Source organism: Lissotriton helveticus, chromosome 2_1, assembly GCF_964261635.1.
Source record: "Lissotriton helveticus chromosome 2_1, aLisHel1.1, whole genome shotgun sequence".
Taxonomy (NCBI): domain Eukaryota; kingdom Metazoa; phylum Chordata; class Amphibia; order Caudata; family Salamandridae; genus Lissotriton; species Lissotriton helveticus.
Genome location: NC_136059.1, coordinates 1,518,387,089 through 1,518,405,976, shown reverse-complemented (window position 1 = coordinate 1,518,405,976; position 18,888 = coordinate 1,518,387,089). Strand labels below are relative to the sequence as shown.

The window sequence follows — 18,888 nt, the reverse complement described above, 5'->3', positions numbered from 1 at the left end:
GATGAATGGATACATGAATGGGTACATGTATGGATGAATGGACAGCGAGCTGTGCTGGAGACCGAATCAAAGCGAAGAAGGAGGCCACGATTCCTCAATTATCCCCACGACATGTGGGGCTTCGATATAAAGAATCTGGAAAGATGAAGTGAACGAACCCTGGAACGCAAGTGCTTCAAGGCGCACTGGACAGGTTCAGGGATTAACACACACTAGTGCAAGCCGTGCCTGCAGCTGCCCCTGTGACCTCTTCAGCACAGCCCTGTGGTATATGCCTGATACAGTGTGTGGTAGTGTGAGGAGCTGTGAAGTACAAGTTAAGTCTGTTTCTCGCACACCCACAGGGTACAAATGGAGCGCAAACTGCCCCTCAGTTGAGGTTTAAGGCACGAGCGCTCACAATATACTGACCTTTGTCAGGGCCAAGCTATAGACGCGTGTTTCATGTTATGAAAATGCATCGTTTGTGAAGGGGGCAGAGTGGTACATGCCTCGCGGACTGGCATTGAAAGGGCAGTTGTGCCCGCTGTTTGCACCAGCATTTGTTGTGTTCAGGACAGGATGCGTTTTCACGTTTAGGTACGTGTGCTGGATGTTCACGCAGAGCACTGTCAAAGTCCGTGCAAGGGAACTTCTTGGTGGAACTACTAATAGCGCTTTGTACAGTCCTGCAGTTTCTAAGCGCTTTAAAAAATTAAAATACATTGAGTGAGGACAGGAATTTTTAAAAAAAGCTTAACATTTTGAAAGAATGCTTCCGTAGTTGGTCCGACTTAATGAGATGAACGTACCAGAAAAGTAGAAGCTGCATGCTGTGCTGAAGTTAGCCCCTCCCTGTAGCATTAAGGCGGCTTCTCAGTTACCCTTCTGTGCACAGACTTCCAATCTTCCAGTACATTACTGCTGTGAGGGAAGGAGGAGGGGTGTAAAAAAAAAACAGGGAGCAGGAGTGAGATGAAGGGGGAGACCCGAGAAGGAAGGAAAGGAACGGAAATAACTGAGCGGGGATGAATGTGAGGAGGTAAAGAGAGGTGAAAAGATGAGTAAAGGGGGGTCTGGGGAGCTGAGGGTCATTCGATAATGCGCGCGCGCTACGGCCTGCTGCAGTATAGAGAGGCGGGGGGGGGGGGAGTGGAGGCCAGCAGAGTGACGCGATCTGGGGAGGGAGAGGGAATTGAAGCGCGGAGAGAGGCACGCAAGGCTTAATGAGCCTTGACAGAAACCCCTGTGCACACAAGCTTGAGGCCAGGAAAAACCTCTGGTAGCACTTTTAAAAGCCTGTTTACTAAATTTCTCGCAGAGCAGCGCATGCGCTGGCTCAACGAGAGCTAAAAAGGTGCCTATTGAAAGCCCTTTATCTTTGTCACAAAGCATGTATGGGTCCTCTCCATCTTGCCTAGGCTAGAACTGTACTGTCTACACTCTTCTGAACCATCTTTCTTAAACTATTACTGGGAACTCCTGGGAGGTAAATGCCTCCCAGTGATTACAGTTAATGCTTTGATCTCCCCTGTCCTCTCCTTTTTTGGGCCGTGACTCTGCTCAGTTTTACTAAAACGCTGAAAACCCACCTCTCCCACCAACTAGGCTATTCCCTCCTTTTATGGTTTTGCATCTCAGTAGCTTCTTTAGTGCCAGAACACTAGTCAAGTCAAGTCAAAAGGTACTTTATTCGGTAACTAAGAGCCATAAAAGCAAGCCATTTTAAAAAGGACACATTTCATCAGGGTACATTCTGTAAGTAAAACTTAAGTCCTGTAAATAAATAGATTAAAAAACAGCTTTACAGGTCAATAAAAAACGACCAGCTTTATTGTTTCTGGGATCATGTTTTATGCCACGAGGTATTCATCATGTAAAGTGCAACAGTACTAAGCATCAAACCAGGTGCTATAGATATTATATCATAAAGTGCGCATAATGTCGTGTAATAAGGCCCTTAGCACAACCTTGAGAGGCAGGCTGGCTACGGCAACAACAACTTTTTCCTGTGCCTAATGACCCCTGTTAGGAATCCCGCCACCCAAAAGCAGACCACGGGAGAAGATAACATTTGCAGATATAAGAGTGCCGGGCCGATTTGGGCAAATTGACAATCTCTGAGCAGCGGAAGTATGTACTTTCTACGCAAGGGGTCATAGTAGTCACAAAAAAAGACTAAATGTAGGGTGTCTTGCACTGAGAAATTGTCACATGGGCAGGGTTTTAGTGTCCCAGGTTTCGCAAATCCTTGAGGAAATGTCAATAGCCAGGAGACCAAATTCAAACGGAATTTGAGTCAGCACAAAGCGTTGATATGCTTTGCTAAGAGAAAGTAGATACGGTTGTAACTGTTGGCTCAGGCTCAGTGTGGCAAACCTTCAGACTGAGGGCTTGGCTAACTACTTCTCTTCCCCGAGCCCACTGTCGTTTGTCCAGAAACTGGTGTTTAATATCTCTGATGGCAACTTGGCCCAGGGCTCAGGTACAGGTCGGGACAGCAAGCCATTTTGTCTGTTCCATTATATATTTTAGCCAAGGAATGTGTAGAGTCCTCTCAAGTGCGGTGCAGTCCCTGATTATGAGATGGTATAATTTGGGATCTGACAGGCCCAGATTCTAATCCAGCGCAACAGTGGGGCTACTGCTTTCTGGTCCAAGATATACCCCACCCGCAGTTCCTTGCGTAAAATAAATTCCGGAGTTGCTGGCGGGACTTATAGTTGTTTACGCATAAATTTGTTCTCAGCCCCCTGAATACCATTCACGTCCTTGTAGACCCAGACGTCACACCCATATGTGGCCATGGGGATACATTTTTCTTTGTAGATCTTTAGCAGGGCAGGGAGGAGTTTTGACCCTAATCTTTTTGCGAAGTGCAAAGTTGCCCCTGCCGCTCTTGCTTAGACATTCTTTTTGTGTGTTCTTTGCACACACCAGGACCCTTATTCATCAAATAGTAACTCTAGATATGGAAAAGTGGGCCCTTTGTTAACTCGGCCCCCTTGCAGAAAAACTTAACTTTGGCAGCCTTTCAGGAGCCTATAGACATAGTGTGTGATTTAGTAAAATTTGTAGTTGGGCCTAATGAGTCCATAAAAACTATAAATTCATTTAAATGTTGTTGGAGGCCCACGGCGGTTCTAGCTAGTAGGACCGTGTCATCTGCATACAGGAGTGCAAGGATCAGCTTGGTGCCAGACCTAGGGATGTCTTTGCAGCTGTGATGAGAAAATCTCCTTACTTGTTAATATAAAGCGTAAACTGCAAGGGGGCCAGCATGCACCCCTGCCGGACCCCTCTCCTGACTGCCAGAACACTATAAATAAATAAATAACTAGGGAGTAACACATGCCAATTCTTCTGATCAAGGCACCAAGTACCTAAATGATGATCCCCAAAATTATCTGGATCACAGCTGTCACTGATGTAGACCCATATCCTTAATCAATTGCAGAGGTCACAAATTTATGCCAGCAGGTTCAACAAAATGGTCTTCTGAATAGCAAATAAGTCACAGGGAGGTATGTAAAAAGTAGACGGAGCTTATATAGGTTTAAGCAATGTATTAATGTCTTAGGTTTGTTTTTGCCTCAGTTCTGCTAATTTAATTTCAGGATTATATATTGGTAGAGATACCCTTATTAGAAATAATGAAGTTATTACAAATCAAACAAAAATTGTGACTTTTTGCCATGTGTCTTAATTTTATAAGCTGAACCCCAACTTTTCAATCAAAATGTCACTGCAAGCACATTTATATATACAACATATAAACACCTCATACATGTGGTATCATGTTTTCATTAGCAAACATTTCATACCATCTGTCCCGTACTAGAATCCATACAATTAAGTCTGTTAGGTGAATGTAAGTTGAGCCTAGTTATAGCTTTGATTTTTCTTATCTTTGTTGCCAAGCAGAAGCAAAACCTTGACAAACTGCCCTCTTAAATGTGATTTAGTAGCTTTAGTACACTTCAGTATAACTTATAATGTGAATGAACTTAAAACTCTTCTACAGAAAACCAAAAAGGCTCAGCAATCAGTGAATTGTGGCCTAATCCTGAAAGGGTAATAATGTCAGTGCAATGAAAATTAGTGTTCGCCCTAAAATTCTCAAAAAATATTTAATTTCTTAAGCATAAACATGTAGGTATTCTATAATGTAACTCATAAGATTTTACGTTGAAGGAGAAATGGAAGGAAAATTTGCATTGCAATAGAAACTGTTATTATCTGTGTTCTCATGGCACATTTTGTTGACTGTGTGGCACTCAACAGAAGATTTTATGAAGGGATTACTAGAATTTCTAATTTGAAACCTAGAGGTTTGCTACACTACTAGTATCTCTTCTCCCTATTACATCAATACTCTTAGCTGACGTGTATGTTCGGTTTGATTAGTGCACATCTCAACTTCAGTGCAACACTTTAAAGATCAAACCAATAAATACTTGTTATACACTGTGTAACATCTTTAAAATTGATCTGTTGCTGCTTGCTACAGTATCAATTGAGTCGGAAGTAAACACTAATGAAAGTTAACAAATAAATGTGTTTTGAGTTTAATGTCGGAATTATTCAATATTGATTTACAGGACAACTAATGGCATTTACTGGATTGAAAGTGCTTAAGAGTCATGATTGTGGCTGATGCTTTTGAAAACCAATAAAATCTGGTTGTAAAAAAAGACAACTAATGACATTTTGTTTTTCAGGTAGTACAAACCTGCAGAGGAAAGCAAAAGATGAAGAAATAAAATGCAATGAAACAAGTGAATCAATAGCAGCGTCATCAAATGAAGTCAAATTAAATACATTCATGAACCCTGAATATCAACCATATTCTAGGAGGCCGCGATGGTCAAATATCAACCAGGAACTTGAAGTGGGAAATTTGACACAGTGTGGAAATGGGTCTAGGAATTCAACACATTCTGATTCATATCATTGCAATCCAAAAGAAAGAACAGCTGTTACATTCTATGAAAGTGAGACCGATCAGTTGAATAAACATTGTACTTTTCAGCAGTACCCCCTGGAAAACATCAACCAATATCAGGAAACCAATAAAGGTTTCATGTCGAAAACATGCGCTGTTAGACAACAGAAAATACATAAGGGAATGAAGCAATGCCAATCTACAGAATTTGACAAAACTTTAATTCAGAAGGAAAATCCTGCATATCTGGAAACACATGTGAAGGAGAGGCCATTTCAGTGTACTAGATGCAAGAAAAGTTTCAGTCGAAAGGGAAGTCTTTTTGCCCACCAGAGAACACACACTGGACAAAGACCATATCGATGCTCTCAATGTGACAAAGGCTTCATTTATAAAGCATCTCTCATTTATCATCAAAGAACACATAGTGGAGAGAGACCTTACCATTGCACTGAATGCGGGAAAAGTTTTAATCAGAGAAGCGATCTTGTCAATCATCAGAGAACACACACAGGAGAGAGACCATATCAGTGTACTGAATGCGGGAAAACGTTCAATCAAAAGAGAAATCTTACAACACACAGAAAAACACATTGGCGAATATTGTCAAATATAAACCACAATAACATGAGACCATAAAAATATGGATTATGGGAACTAGGGTGTGAATTACACTTTCGCTCTGGGTACTTGAACCCAAGTCCCCACAAGGCAATGTCTTCCACATGATTGAAAATGACTTCAGAAACATCTGTGACAATGTTTACAACTTTTTTTAAATGGACCTTCTGTGGACCTGTGTTTCATTATGTGTGTTTATGGTACAGATAGTGCTTAGATGTGTGCAGATACTTCTACACAATTCAGCCAGCTTTACAACCTAATGCTATTCTTTCACTTTTTAGTAAACCAATAGTTCTGTCAAATGAAGTGACTACATTTGCACATTTTAGACTGCTCAATTTTAATTGTGTAAAAGCATATCTATAAACTATCTCATCCAGTTACCTATTTGTGTAATACTTGAGAGACTCAATATTTCATGTTCATCTTGTTTTTGAACATTTGGCTTCATCTATGTTGTAATTATGAGCATCATGAAACACCCGATGTAACCGTTCTCTAACAATGTAATTTAAACTTGCTCCCTCTTACAATAAATTTAACTCATTATTTACTAATGTGTTTCCGATTCTGCATGTGCAGATGTGAGAAAGGGATGTTTATACAAAACCTAATTTCTGTGTTTTTTTTTTGTAATCAACTCTGTACACTCCATCAAAACATTTACTTCCTTCATTTCACACAATTGATTTAACACCACTCCAGATGTTTCTCAAATCAAAAGCGGTTACGCAGAACCCAGTGCATAATAGCCCAACCATTTGGCCCAAATCTTGGCATGTTTCTGGAGGCAGCCTCTAACTTTGTAAATGGTCTCCTCCAGTTTTGCACACAAGATCAGTTCCGTTCGCCACTTTGCCAGTGTGGGGGCTTCGGGGATTTTCATTTACGGGCAATGTCTCTTCACAATCACTCTTGCCATACCCACCATGTATTGTTTTCCTTGGGTGCCACCATGATCATCTAATATTTTGAACAGGACCTGTTCCGCAACGGTTCTATCGACCAGCCCAAAACCTGGGTCCAGACCCCCTCCGTTTGGTGCCAATATCCTGCAAGTTAAGGGTTTTTCCAGGTCATGTGGAAGAAATCTGCATATAGATAGGCACAGCGGAAGCATTTCAAGTGAGGGATTTAGCCTTATTGCCATAAGTGATGGGTGTTGGGGAGGGGAGGTAAGGTAGCTCATATGTAGATTGTTGGGTTCATCCTGAAATGTGAGGATATGTCACTCTTTCAGGGGGGGGCATCCAGGTTATTCACCAGTCTTAAGTCGTTACGAGGGCCCTCTCATTCCTTCCATTTCTGCTTTAGGGTTGTGAATCTATCAGCATTATATTTGGGATATACCTCCTTTTCCTAGTCAGCCTATAAGTAGGTTTACCTTGAGTGGACTATGTTTGTGTAATTTTATGAGCTCAGTTTTATAACTGGCCAGAGTGTGTTAGAGCTGCAGGGGTTCATGGGACTAGGTCGGCAACCGGCTAAATTGAGTTTGCAACTCTTGAAATGATCATATGTGGTCTCTCTGCCAGACGTCTCCTAAGTTTGTGATGCCTATTTTATCCCACTTAGCGAAACCTGTTAGCTGTGTAGTGTGGTAGAGCCATCTACCCTGCTTAAGAGGGCTTTGTTAGGTCAGTATGCTATTTCAGCCCAACAAAAACCTAATTTCCTTAACACAATGAGGTTTTATTGCCATCTTCATGGTCACCCTACTTTTGCATGAACTGTTGATGTTCTGTAGAAAGCCGTACATTTCACATAGCAGAATACAAAGAACAGGGAACTTCTCCCATAGTCTGCTGTATATTAGAAGTGGTTTTTAGTTGGTAGTAGAGGAGAGCAATAACAACCAGTGAAATTTAAGGCACTAGAGCATAAATATCTGACCGGAATGACAGATGGAGCAAGACCCGCTTCTGCTGGAGAAATCGTAAAAATGTATAAAGGACCTTTTTCTGCAATCCAAATTTTTTATTTGTGTGTTCTGCTACATGTAAACTGATTTTAAAAAAAGCTAAGTACATCAATCGACCTGCTGCAGAGATAGGTTTGTTCCTTGCACATCACAGGTTCAATGCTGGTTAAGATAGTGCAGTGTGTTAATGCACCTGCAACAACGATATGTGAGAAATCTGCGTGTCACAGGTTCTACGATGATAGCTAGTGAGTTAGTGGCCCAAGAAGTAGAGATCGGTTTCCACACCATTCAAGCTGGTAGGATAGTTCAATGGATGAATGCTTTTGCGGTACATACCTGCAATATTTCTGCATGGCATTGGGTGAAGCTATGGAATATCCCTTTAGCCTTTCACCCACAGAAGCTTAAAAAAACTAACAACATTCAATTCCATAGCCACCTCAACTTTCCTTTGCTGACCTCAAAAGTACAAATAATGTTACAGAAAAACCTACATTAAAACAATAAACTGTTTGTGATTATTATTTAATGTTTTCTCAATTTCAGTTTTGTTGATACAGGCTGTGTACGCATTCACACAGCTCCGTTTTAGAAGTGCAATTTTTGAAACCTTTATATATATATATATATATATATATATATATATATATATATATATTTCATGTGATCAAGGCCGCCTGGATGGCCGAAACACATCGTCACTACATGCTGAAATAAAATAATGCTGGTACACTGAGAAGGTCTTCGCTTGTTAATCTGCGTGTAAGCAAGTTTGAGTAATATATATATATATTTTTTTTTTTGTACAAAGGACGCCGCACACAGCAACTTCTTTTTACAGGTTTATTTCAGTGCCCAGTCTAACACCAACGCGTTTCAGCCTGACGGCCTTGCTCACGGTAAGTGCAAATACTCTCTTGCAACTGTTATACTTTCTTTGATTTCTACTATTCCCTTAGACTTCTGGGATATGTAGTCCTTGTTTGCATACAAGAATCCACTTCTGTTAGACAGTGTTCTCAAATGTTTCTTGGGATACATTTTATCTTTTATCGCAATGTATATCAAAGGTGTGCATTTGGTCAGACATGTTTGCATGTTTATAAAAATTCGATATTTAAATGCTATTAGTGACATTTACATTGAATATAGCAATGTTGCATTTATACATTTTCAAACATTTTTATGTATATGAGGCAAACTCATTGCACCTTGCATTCGTATATATGTCCTGCGTATTGGTATAGTACCCATGTCAGATTAGTTTTACATGATAATTCCATGCTGCATATTCTTATCCCTTGTGAGGGCAGATATTGTTAAGGCCTTATGTCTCTACTTGTTACTCCAAATGCACATAAAGCTCCTCGTCGAAGTTCATGCCTCTCGGAATTTTGGTTCTTAGTCTTATAATGTACCTTGATTCCAGCTGTCGGAGTTTCTTTTTTCGATCTCCCATCCTCTCATGTTCTTCCACACAGTCAATTGCAAAATAAGTCATTTTTCTCCAGTCTCCCCCTTGGCAAGTTGAAAGATGTTTCGCTGTTGCATATGCCATATCTTTATTTTTGACTGCCCTGATGTGCTCCAGGATTCGTTTTTTCAAATTGCAGATTGTACTGCCTATATAAAGCATTCCGCAGTTGCACTGGATGGCATATACCACAAATTGCGTCGAACACGTGATCTTTTTCTGAATTTCGATTAATCTTCCTTCTGGGTCTCTGATGTTTTTCTTATTAATGCCAATTTTACATGCTTTGCAGACTTGACATTTGGTAAAGCCATTTTGTTGTTTCTCCAGCCAGTTTGAATTTTTATTATTTTGTTGTTTTCTTTGGCTAAAGTGGCTCTGAACAATTGTGTCTTTTATAGATGGTGCCTTTCTGAACGTAATCAGAGGATTGGGACCCATTAGGTTAGCCATGTCTTTATCTTGTTTGAGGATGGGCCAGTATTTTTGTACTGCTTGACGTATTTTGTGAGACTCCTTACTGTATGCCAGTATTAATCTTGGAATTTGTTGGGTTTTTTCCTCTTCTTTTTGTTTCCTGGTTTTATTTACTTGGATTTCTGTTCGTGATATTCTCTCGATCTTGTTTGCACATTTTTTTAGGTCACGTTCTCGATATCCTCTTCCTCTTAATCTTTTAGTGCTTGTTGCAATTTCTTTTTTCACGTTCTCATCATCTGAACAGTTTCGTTTCATCCTCACGAACTCCCCATAAGGAATGTTCCGAATTACTGATTGGGGGTGAAAGCTTTTAGCATGTAAGATGCTGTTCGTTGCAGTTTTTTTCCTATATAAGGTTGTTTGGATTTGATCTTGTTCTATATATACGCAGATGTCCAGGAAGTCAAATTTTTGGCGACTCATTTTGTAGGTGAAAGACAACCCAATGTCATTGCTGTTTAGCTGATCAAAGTATTTGACAAAGTCTTCCTTGGTTCCATTCCAGATTAGGAAAAGATAGTCTATGTATCTGGTCCATAGTACGATTTTTTTCTAAAGCGTCGCTGTGCTCTGTGTTCCAGGCTATCTCCTTCTCCCACCAACCCATGGTTAAATTGGCGTAGTTGGGGGGGGAAAAGCCATCCCCATGGCACATCCGCATATTTGATGGTAAATTTCATGGTTAAAGAAAAAGATGTTATTGTTTAGGCACATTTTTATCATAGTCAGCAACATCGCAGAATGTTCCAATTCAGTAATGCTCCTCTGTTTTAAAAAATACGCACGAGCATTTAAACCGATTGAATGTTCAATAGACGTATATAGAGAAATAACGTCAATTATGACCATTAAATACGATGGATTCCATGATGCATTTGAGAGAGTTCGTAGGAAGTCCCCCGTGTCTTGAATGTACGAGCTAAGTGTCGCTACCATGGGAGCTAGGTAGTGATCCACGTAGGATGCGATGTTTTCATATGCAGAATCGCATGAAGACAAGATTGGTCTGCCCGGTGGGTTTATCATAGTCTTATGAATTTTAGGCAAGAAGTAGATGGTTGGAAGGGTAGGATTCTCCTTGAGTAAAAATTTATATTCGTCTGTATTGAGCAGTTTGTGATTGTGCCATTCATCAAGAATTTTCCGAATGTCAAATAACATCTTTTGTATTGGATTAGACGTCATTTTTCTGTATTTTGTTTCATCCTGAAGTTGACGATAGGCCTCTTTTTTGTAATTTTCCGTGTTCTGTATCACAATATTGCCGCCTTTGTCCGCGGGCTTTATTATTATTTTGGTGTTATTTGCAAGATCTTGAAGTGCTTTATTCTCACAGGTCGACAGATTTTCTCTTTTTTTACACGAGTTTCTTACTTTTTCCATTTTGCTTATTTCATCCATGATGGCGTCGGAGAAGGAGTCAATTTTATTTCCAGGGTTTAGTTGTGGACAGTATTTAGATTTCTTTTTGTATCCGCTGCTTGTGTGTTTTTTGGTGTTTATGCCTTCATCTTCCAATATAGAGATTGCTGTGCTTTCATCATCTGATATATCATTTGCTAAGTCATACAAATTCTTCAAGTGTGGTATCATTTCTATTGTTAGACCTTCATTTTCATTTGTTGATGTTCCTTCAGTTGTGCCAGCTTCTGTGCTTGGTGTTTTTTTGTTTTGATTGGCAAAAACCTTAGCAAGCTTTAGTTTGCGAACATATTTGTAAATATCAATTTTGGTGTCCACATAATTGAAATGTTTTTGTGGGCAGAAGCAGAGGCCCTTATTTAGTACTTGATGTTCTGTTGTTGTTAACATATGGTCTGATAAGTTTATTACCAGGTCCTCAACCATTATGTCCTCTTGGTGCGGTTTCTCAGAGGGTAAAATCTTTTTGCGCTTTGATCGTCTGGTTTTCCGGTGGCTTCTAAAGATTTTGTAACGTTTGTTCCAAACCCTCTGCCTCGGCCCCTGTTTTGTCCCCGGTTCCGTGACTTACTCTGGTCCAAATTGACCAGTTCCATCTCCTCTAAAAAAGAAAGAGAAAAAGTAGATGCTGAGGTTGATGTTCCTCCCCTTTGGCTTTTGCTGGTATCGCCCTCTGTTACGCTTACATCAGATTCACTCCCAGATTCCGGTTGGCACATTCCCATTGCATAGTTTCTTTTTAGAGCATCGAATCTCCTCGCAAAAGTTAAGATTTGACCATTTTTATAGTCTGATTCGTCTCTTAAGGAATTTTCGCTGTTTTCGCTGTTGAATTTCATCCTCATATTTTTCCAACCGCTCTTCCATTTCCTTACGTAGCTTATCTGAATCATTTTTTTCTTTTTTTGATGTTATTTTCTCTTCTATTTCCTTTATTAGGGTATGTATTTCTTCTAAATCCTTCTCAGCGTGTTTTATCAAAATGCGCATCATGTTCTTGCTGCATTCCATGTTGTTTATTCCCCATTCCTCCAGTAGATCCCTTCTTGTGTCTGGGTGTGTTGGCATTATGAATATTCGTAGCCCTCGTGGGACTCTATCCACTTCTAAATACTTTTGTAATGTCAGGATTTCCCAGCTTTTATTTATTTCCCTTTTGTATTGTTTCTCTGCTAGCTCCCATGGTAGCGACACTTAGCTCGTACATTCAAGACACGGGGGACTTCCTACGAACTCTCTCAAATGCATCATGGAATCCATCGTATTTAATGGTCACAATTTACGTTATTTCTCTATATACGTCTATTGAACATTCAATCGGTTTAAATGCTTGTGCGTATTTTTTAAAACAGAGGAGCATTACTGAATTGGAACATTCTGCGATGTTGCTAACTATGATAAAAATGTGCCTAAACAATAACATCTTTTTCTTTAACCATGAAATTTACCATCAAATATGCGGATGTGCCATGGGGATGGCTTTTTCCCCCAACTACGCCAATTTAACCATGGGTTGGTGGGAGAAGGAGATAGCCTGGAACACAGAGCACAGCGACGCTTTAGAAAAAATCGTACTATGGACCAGATACATAGACGATCTTTTCCTAATCTGGAATGGAACCAAGGAAGACTTTGTCAAATACTTTGATCAGCTAAACAGCAATGACATTGGGTTGTCTTTCACATACAAAATGAGTCGCCAAAAAATTTACTTCCTGGACATCTGCGTATATATAGAACAAGATCAAATCCAAACAACCTTGTATAGGAAAAAAACTGCAACGAACAGCATCTTACATGCTAAAAGCTTTCACCCCCAATCAGTAATTCGGAACATTCCTTATGGGGAGTTCGTGAGGATGAAACGAAACTGTTCAGATGATGAGAACGTGAAAAAAGAAATTGCAGCAAGCACCAAAAGATTAAGAGGAAGAGGATATCGAGAACGTGACCTAAAAAAATTTGCAAACAAGATCGAGAGAATATCACGAACAGAAATCCTAGTAAATAAAACCAGGAAACAAAAAGAAGAGGAAAAAACCCAACAAATTCCAAGATTAATACTGGCATACAGTAAGGAGTCTCACAAAATACGTCAAGCAGTACAAAAATACTGGCCCATCCTCAAACAAAGTAAAGACATGGCTAACCTAATGGGTCCCAATCCTCTGATTACGTTCAGAAAGGCACCATCTATAAAAGACACAATTGTTTAGAGCCACTTTAGCCAAAGAAAACAACAAAAGAATAAAAATTCAAACTGGCTGGAGAAACAACAAAATGGCTTTACCAAATGTCAAGTCTGCAAAGCATGTAAAATTGGCATTAATAAGAAAAACATCAGAGACCCAGAAGGAAGATTAATCGAAATTCAGAAAAAGATCACATGTTCGACGCAATTTGTGGTATATGCCATCCAGTGCAACTGCGGAATGCTTTATATAGGCAGTACAATCTGCAATTTGAAAAAACGAATCCTGAAGCACATCAGGCAGTCAAAAATAAAGATATGGCATATGCAACAGCGAAACATCTTTCAACTTGCCAAGGGGGAGACTGGAGAAAAATGACTTTTTTTGCAATTGACTGTGTGGAAGAACATGAGAGGATGGGAGATCGAAAAAAGAAACTCCGACAGCTGGAATCAAGGTACATTATAAGACTAAGAACCAAAATTCCGAGAGGCATGAACTTCGACGAGGAGCTTTATGTGCATTTGGAGTAACAAGTAGAGACATAAGGCCTTAACAATATCTGCCCTCACAAGGGATAAGAATATGCAGCATGGAATTATCATGTAAAACTAATCTGACATGGGTACTATACCAATACGCAGGACATATATACGAATGCAAGGTGCAATGAGTTTTGCCTCATATACATAAAAATGTTTGAAAATGTATAAATGCAACATTGCTATATTCAATGTAAATGTCACTAATAGCATTTAAATATCGAATTTTTATAAACATGCAAACATGTCTGACCAAATGCACACCTTTGATATACATTGCGATAAAAGATAAAATGTATCCCAAGAAACATTTGAGAACACTGTCTAACAGAAAGTGGATTCTTGCATGCAAACAAGGACTACATATCCCAGAAGTCTATGGCAATAGTAGAAATCAAAGAAAGTATAAACAGTTGCAAGAGAGTAATTGCACTTACCGTGAGCAAGGCCGTCAGGCTGAAACGCGTTGGTGTTAGACTGGGCACTGAAATAAACCTGTAAAAAGAAGTTGCTGTGTGCGGCGTCCTTTGTACAAAAAATTGTCTTTTTGGCCATTGGTCTGGCCCAACGCCAGCACCCGCTGTGGAGCGATCCTGTGAGCAGACCACATTGAATGAATATATATATATATATATATATATATATATATATATATATATATATATATATATTCAACAAAGGCTCCACAACACCTCAGGCAAGCTGTCCAGCAAAACCAGCGAGAAAGGAGACGGACCACAGGATCAGGTGCAAGGATTTTATTCGGCACAGAAAAACAGAAAACAGCTTAGCGTTTCAGGCTACACGAGCCCTTGTTCACGCTGTAAGTCATTAAAGTTTTTGTTGCTTTTTTATGTGTGTGTGTGCAAGTGCACGCCCTAAACAGTGACATCACATATCGCATGGTCATGAAGAGAGAAAACATACTAAACATACTATGTTTGTACATATATTGATTGTTGGTCATCGTAAGATTATAGCAGCATAAATGCGCACTTCGATTTGTGTATATAAATTATTCATAGTGCGATATAACTGGTTAAATCCAAATATGCACATATAAAAATATATACAATTTATCCAGTTCCAACGTATTTAGCTGGTGGTGTGATATTAATGGATTAATCCAAAACATACAAATGACACATCATCACAATATATCAATATAAATACAACACATATTTCTTCAAACTCTGTCTGCTCAAGATCATGACTGATAACATCTATTATTTACATGACCACGATAAAGTGTAAACATTCATAGTGCAAAGCAGCAAGAATTTTAAAGTGCAAAAAGTTGTGCAAAGTTAAAGTGCAAAGAAGGCATTTTGAATATAAGGTGAAAAATATCTGATTGATATAAGCGTATCAATAATATTAACACAAATCTGTTACAGAGCCCTGTAACATATGTTAAAATCATATAAATTATCTTCTAAAATTCATCAATGCAGAAAAAATCATACTTGAGGAAAAAAATAAGAAATTCAGCCAAGAAAGACTGAAAAAAACAAAAGAAGGGGAATGTAACAACCTTAAATGCATATAAGCATATGTACATTATAATTGATTTTTCAGATTATATAAAAATTATTTCATAAAAATATATTTCTTCTTTCACATGACAATACGAACATACTTTTTCAAATTGATGCTATATACACATTGATAGATATCAAAGAATATACCAAAGAAAAGCCAGAGTTATCAGAAATAGTATAAACATGACCTCCAAATATCAAGTTCATAATCAGCAATATAAATACATAGATAAATATAAAAAGGATGTATATTATGCTTGTGTGTTATCCTGCACAGTCTGCCCATTCAAATTTTTTCAATATTAGGGAACCTATATATTGGAAATTATTAATATAGTGATATATGAATGGGGGATACATTAACTGACCTACTATGTAAAACTGCTAAAATTCAACCTACTGGTATAGCTCAAAAATTTATATAAAGCTGTGCATTTCCTCAATGTTGTTCAATCCATTGGGCTACTTACTATCGAACTCTAAAATCATCTTAGTTTCTAATTGTCTCAGTAAGCGGTCCCGATTGTCTCCTCTTTTAAGTTTTGGAATTGCTCCCACCACATAATACCTAAAACAGTCCAAATCCTGATTATGGACATCTTTAAAGTGGCGCGCCACCGGGTAGGTCTGGTCATTATGGAGTATTGCCCTCAGGTGTTGCAGTATTCTCACGTGCACCTGTAGCTTTGTAGTTCCGACATAATTTAAGCCACAGGTGCACGTGAGAACATATACTGCAAATTCCGTTTTGCAACTGAAATTACCTCTGATGGGTGTTTCATTTGCACCAAATGGAGAGGAATAGGTAGCTTTATTCATGCCAAACTTACACGCACGACAGCTAGTGCATTTCCTAAAGCCCTTATTGGATTGTAGCCAGGACACTTTTTGTTTTGTTTCCGGTGCTGCCTTGTCCAAGGTAGACCGCATGTTTCTGGCTCGTCTGAAAGTAATATTCGGGGTATCGGGAAGTTTGCCATTAAGAACTGTGTCTGTCAACACGATCGGCCAGTTTTTATTAATTATGGCTCTTAGTTTTCTATCCTCACTGCTGAAAGTAGTGATAAGTCATGGACATGTGTTGGTATTGGCTGTTGTTAGTCTTGCTGCTGGGGTCACGTTACTAAGTTGTGTATTCGCACTATTTGAAGTTTTTTTTTAAAATAAACATTCCCTGGGTCTTAATCTAGCTTTTTGAATGGCTTTTTGCAGAATAGAATCAGTGTAACAACATATTTTGAAACGTTTGATCATTTCTTCCACATATCGATGAAAATCATCAGGTGAACTACAAATTCTTTTCAGTCTCAAAATTTCACTATAAGGAATGCTAGATATTCGGTGTCTCGGGTGCATGCTGGAGGCATGCAACTTAGCATTCCCGGCGATAGACTTTCTGTGTAGGGTCGATTTAATGGTCTCATTCTCTATGTATATTTCAACATCAAAAAATTCTATTTTAGTCTTATTTATATGGGATGTGAAATGTAAGTTTAAGGAGTTTAGGTTAATGTCTTCTACAAACTTGGTAGCCTGCTGTTCATCACCTTTCCACAGGATAAAAACATCATCTATATAACGTAAATAACAGCAGATATGATTGTCAACCCAATGTTTGTGTTCCGTCAACAGGACCTGTTTCTCCCACCAGCCGACGTGTAAACACGCATAGCTGGGGGAGAAACAGGACCCCATTGCTACTCCTCTGAGTTGTCTAAATAAATCAGAACCAAAAGCAAAGAAATGATTGTTCAGGCACCAGTCAATTGGAAGAATAATCATTTTGTTGTGCTCATAATATTCAATACTCCTGCTAGATAGGTAATATTTAATAGCTTCTAGTCCTTGTGAGTGATTGATGCTCGTATAGAGTGATTCCAGGTCTAACGTTATTAGCAACATGTCAGCACTCCACGTTAAATTTTGAATTTTGCATAGGAAATCACTCGTATCGCGAACATAGCTAGGCAGCTCTTTGACAAAATCCTGTAAGAAATAGTCTATGTATTGTCCTACATGCTCTCCCATGCTGTTAATGGCGGAGATGATTGGTCTGCCTGGGAAGGGATTTGTGAGCTTATGAACCTTAGGAATTAGGTATAGGGAAGGCAGAACTGGGAATTCGATATTCATAAATGTATACTCTTCCAGAGAGATAAGTCCCTCCCTACGCCATTTCCCCCTGCATTTTCTGCAGTTTTTCTTTGGCTCTTGTCTTTTCCTTTTGGTTGGTCTTTTCATAGCAGTTAGTATCTCTCAATTGTCTATTGGCTTCCAAAATGTAATCTTTTTATGGCCAAATGACCAGGTTGCCGCCTTTATCTGAATTTTTGATTACAATTTCACTGTTTTCTGCAAGTCTCTTCATCAATTTGTCATATGCTCTTGTCATGTGTAAATCTTTCTTTCTCTTTTTGTTATTTATCGATTGATACAGTTTCTTAATATCATTAGTAACGCAATCATGAAATACATCTATGCAGTCTTTGTGCATCATAGGCATGAAATTCGATTTGGATTTGAATGGACTTAAGCCAGCTCCTTTTTGAAAGATATCAATCTTATTTAATCTCACTTTTGTTGCTTGATCAATGTCAGAGTTTGAAGGTTCTGAATTATCTTTTAAATCCTGCATTGTGAGAACAATTTCCACATCGGAGGATTGAAAAGGAGCTGTAGTAGCTTGCTCACAATTGTCTTTATCCATTTGTGTTGCGATTCTGGCATCTTTTGAGGCAAAATGTTTCTTTAACTTGAGTTTGCGGATGAAACAGAACACATCCACTCGAGTCATCGTGTAATTGAGGCTTTGTATGGGACAGTAGTTAAGGCCAAGTGACAGGAGCTGTTCTTCTGCCTTGGTCAAAGTTATTGTTGATAGGTTGATTATAGTCTTATCTTCTACCGTCTGTTGCTCCAATTGCTTTTTTTCTTCTTTTTTGGTTGATTTTTGTTTACATCTGCGTCTCCTTTCTTTTCGCCTTTTGTTTCTTCTTTTCTTGTTTGCTGCCGCGTCAACATCGGTCGTGACGTTTGGAGTCTTTCTTCGACTAAAAAATCCAATTCTTCGGCTAAATCTAATCTGGTTACTGGAAACTGATTAGAAGAGATTGATTCACAGCTTGAACCACTTGTTAGTGAAATCGTATCAGGGCTGGTTATGTCTTCATTATCCTCATTTTCCACACTGATTGTGTTGAGTATTCCACTTGTAGAAGCGTTTCCTGGTGGTGCATTGAATTTACTTTTACTCTTTTTATTGCTGTATTCTTGTCTTTTTTGTGCATTATATTTCCGAGAGAAAGTAAAAATTCGACCGTTATTATAGTCATCCTCATCGCGAGCAAATTTATGTGCTTTCCTAATCTTTATTTTTTCCTCGTGTTTTTCCAATCTAACATTCATGGCATCCCACATTTTCTTGATTTCATCATTAGTTCCCTTGTTGTTGATTTCATTTGTTAAGCTCTCAATTTCTTCCAAGATTATATCCCGGTCAATGGTTGTGTATTTGATTAAAATGTGAACCAAATTCATTGAGGCTGCCAAATTATTTTCTCCCCACTCTTTCAACATGGCAGGGTTGGGTTTATCAAAGCTGGGAGCAAGAATTCTTAAACCCCGAGGTACTCTTCCAACTTCGGCATATTTGCTCAACGATTTATGCTCCCACCATTTAGTTATTTCCGTTTTTTAATTCTTTTCCAGATTTTTAAATAGCGTTTTAATATTTGTAGTTGCTGCATCTTGTAAATTTTCATTGGG

At 38.8% G+C, this 18,888-nt stretch overlaps 1 protein-coding gene across 1 annotated transcript in view; it reads left to right on the top strand.

The window, feature by feature from the left end:
• The window catches only part of LOC144818743 (uncharacterized), a 107,814-nt gene extending 101,712 nt beyond the window's left edge, over positions 1-6,102 (top strand). The window contains exon 8 of the mRNA XM_078676446.1: positions 4,701-6,102. Coding sequence (XP_078532572.1) covers positions 4,701-5,563 — 863 coding nt within the window. The 3' untranslated portion in view covers positions 5,564-6,102. The remainder of the gene's footprint in view (positions 1-4,700) is intronic.
• Positions 6,103-18,888: the final 12,786 nt, after the last annotated feature.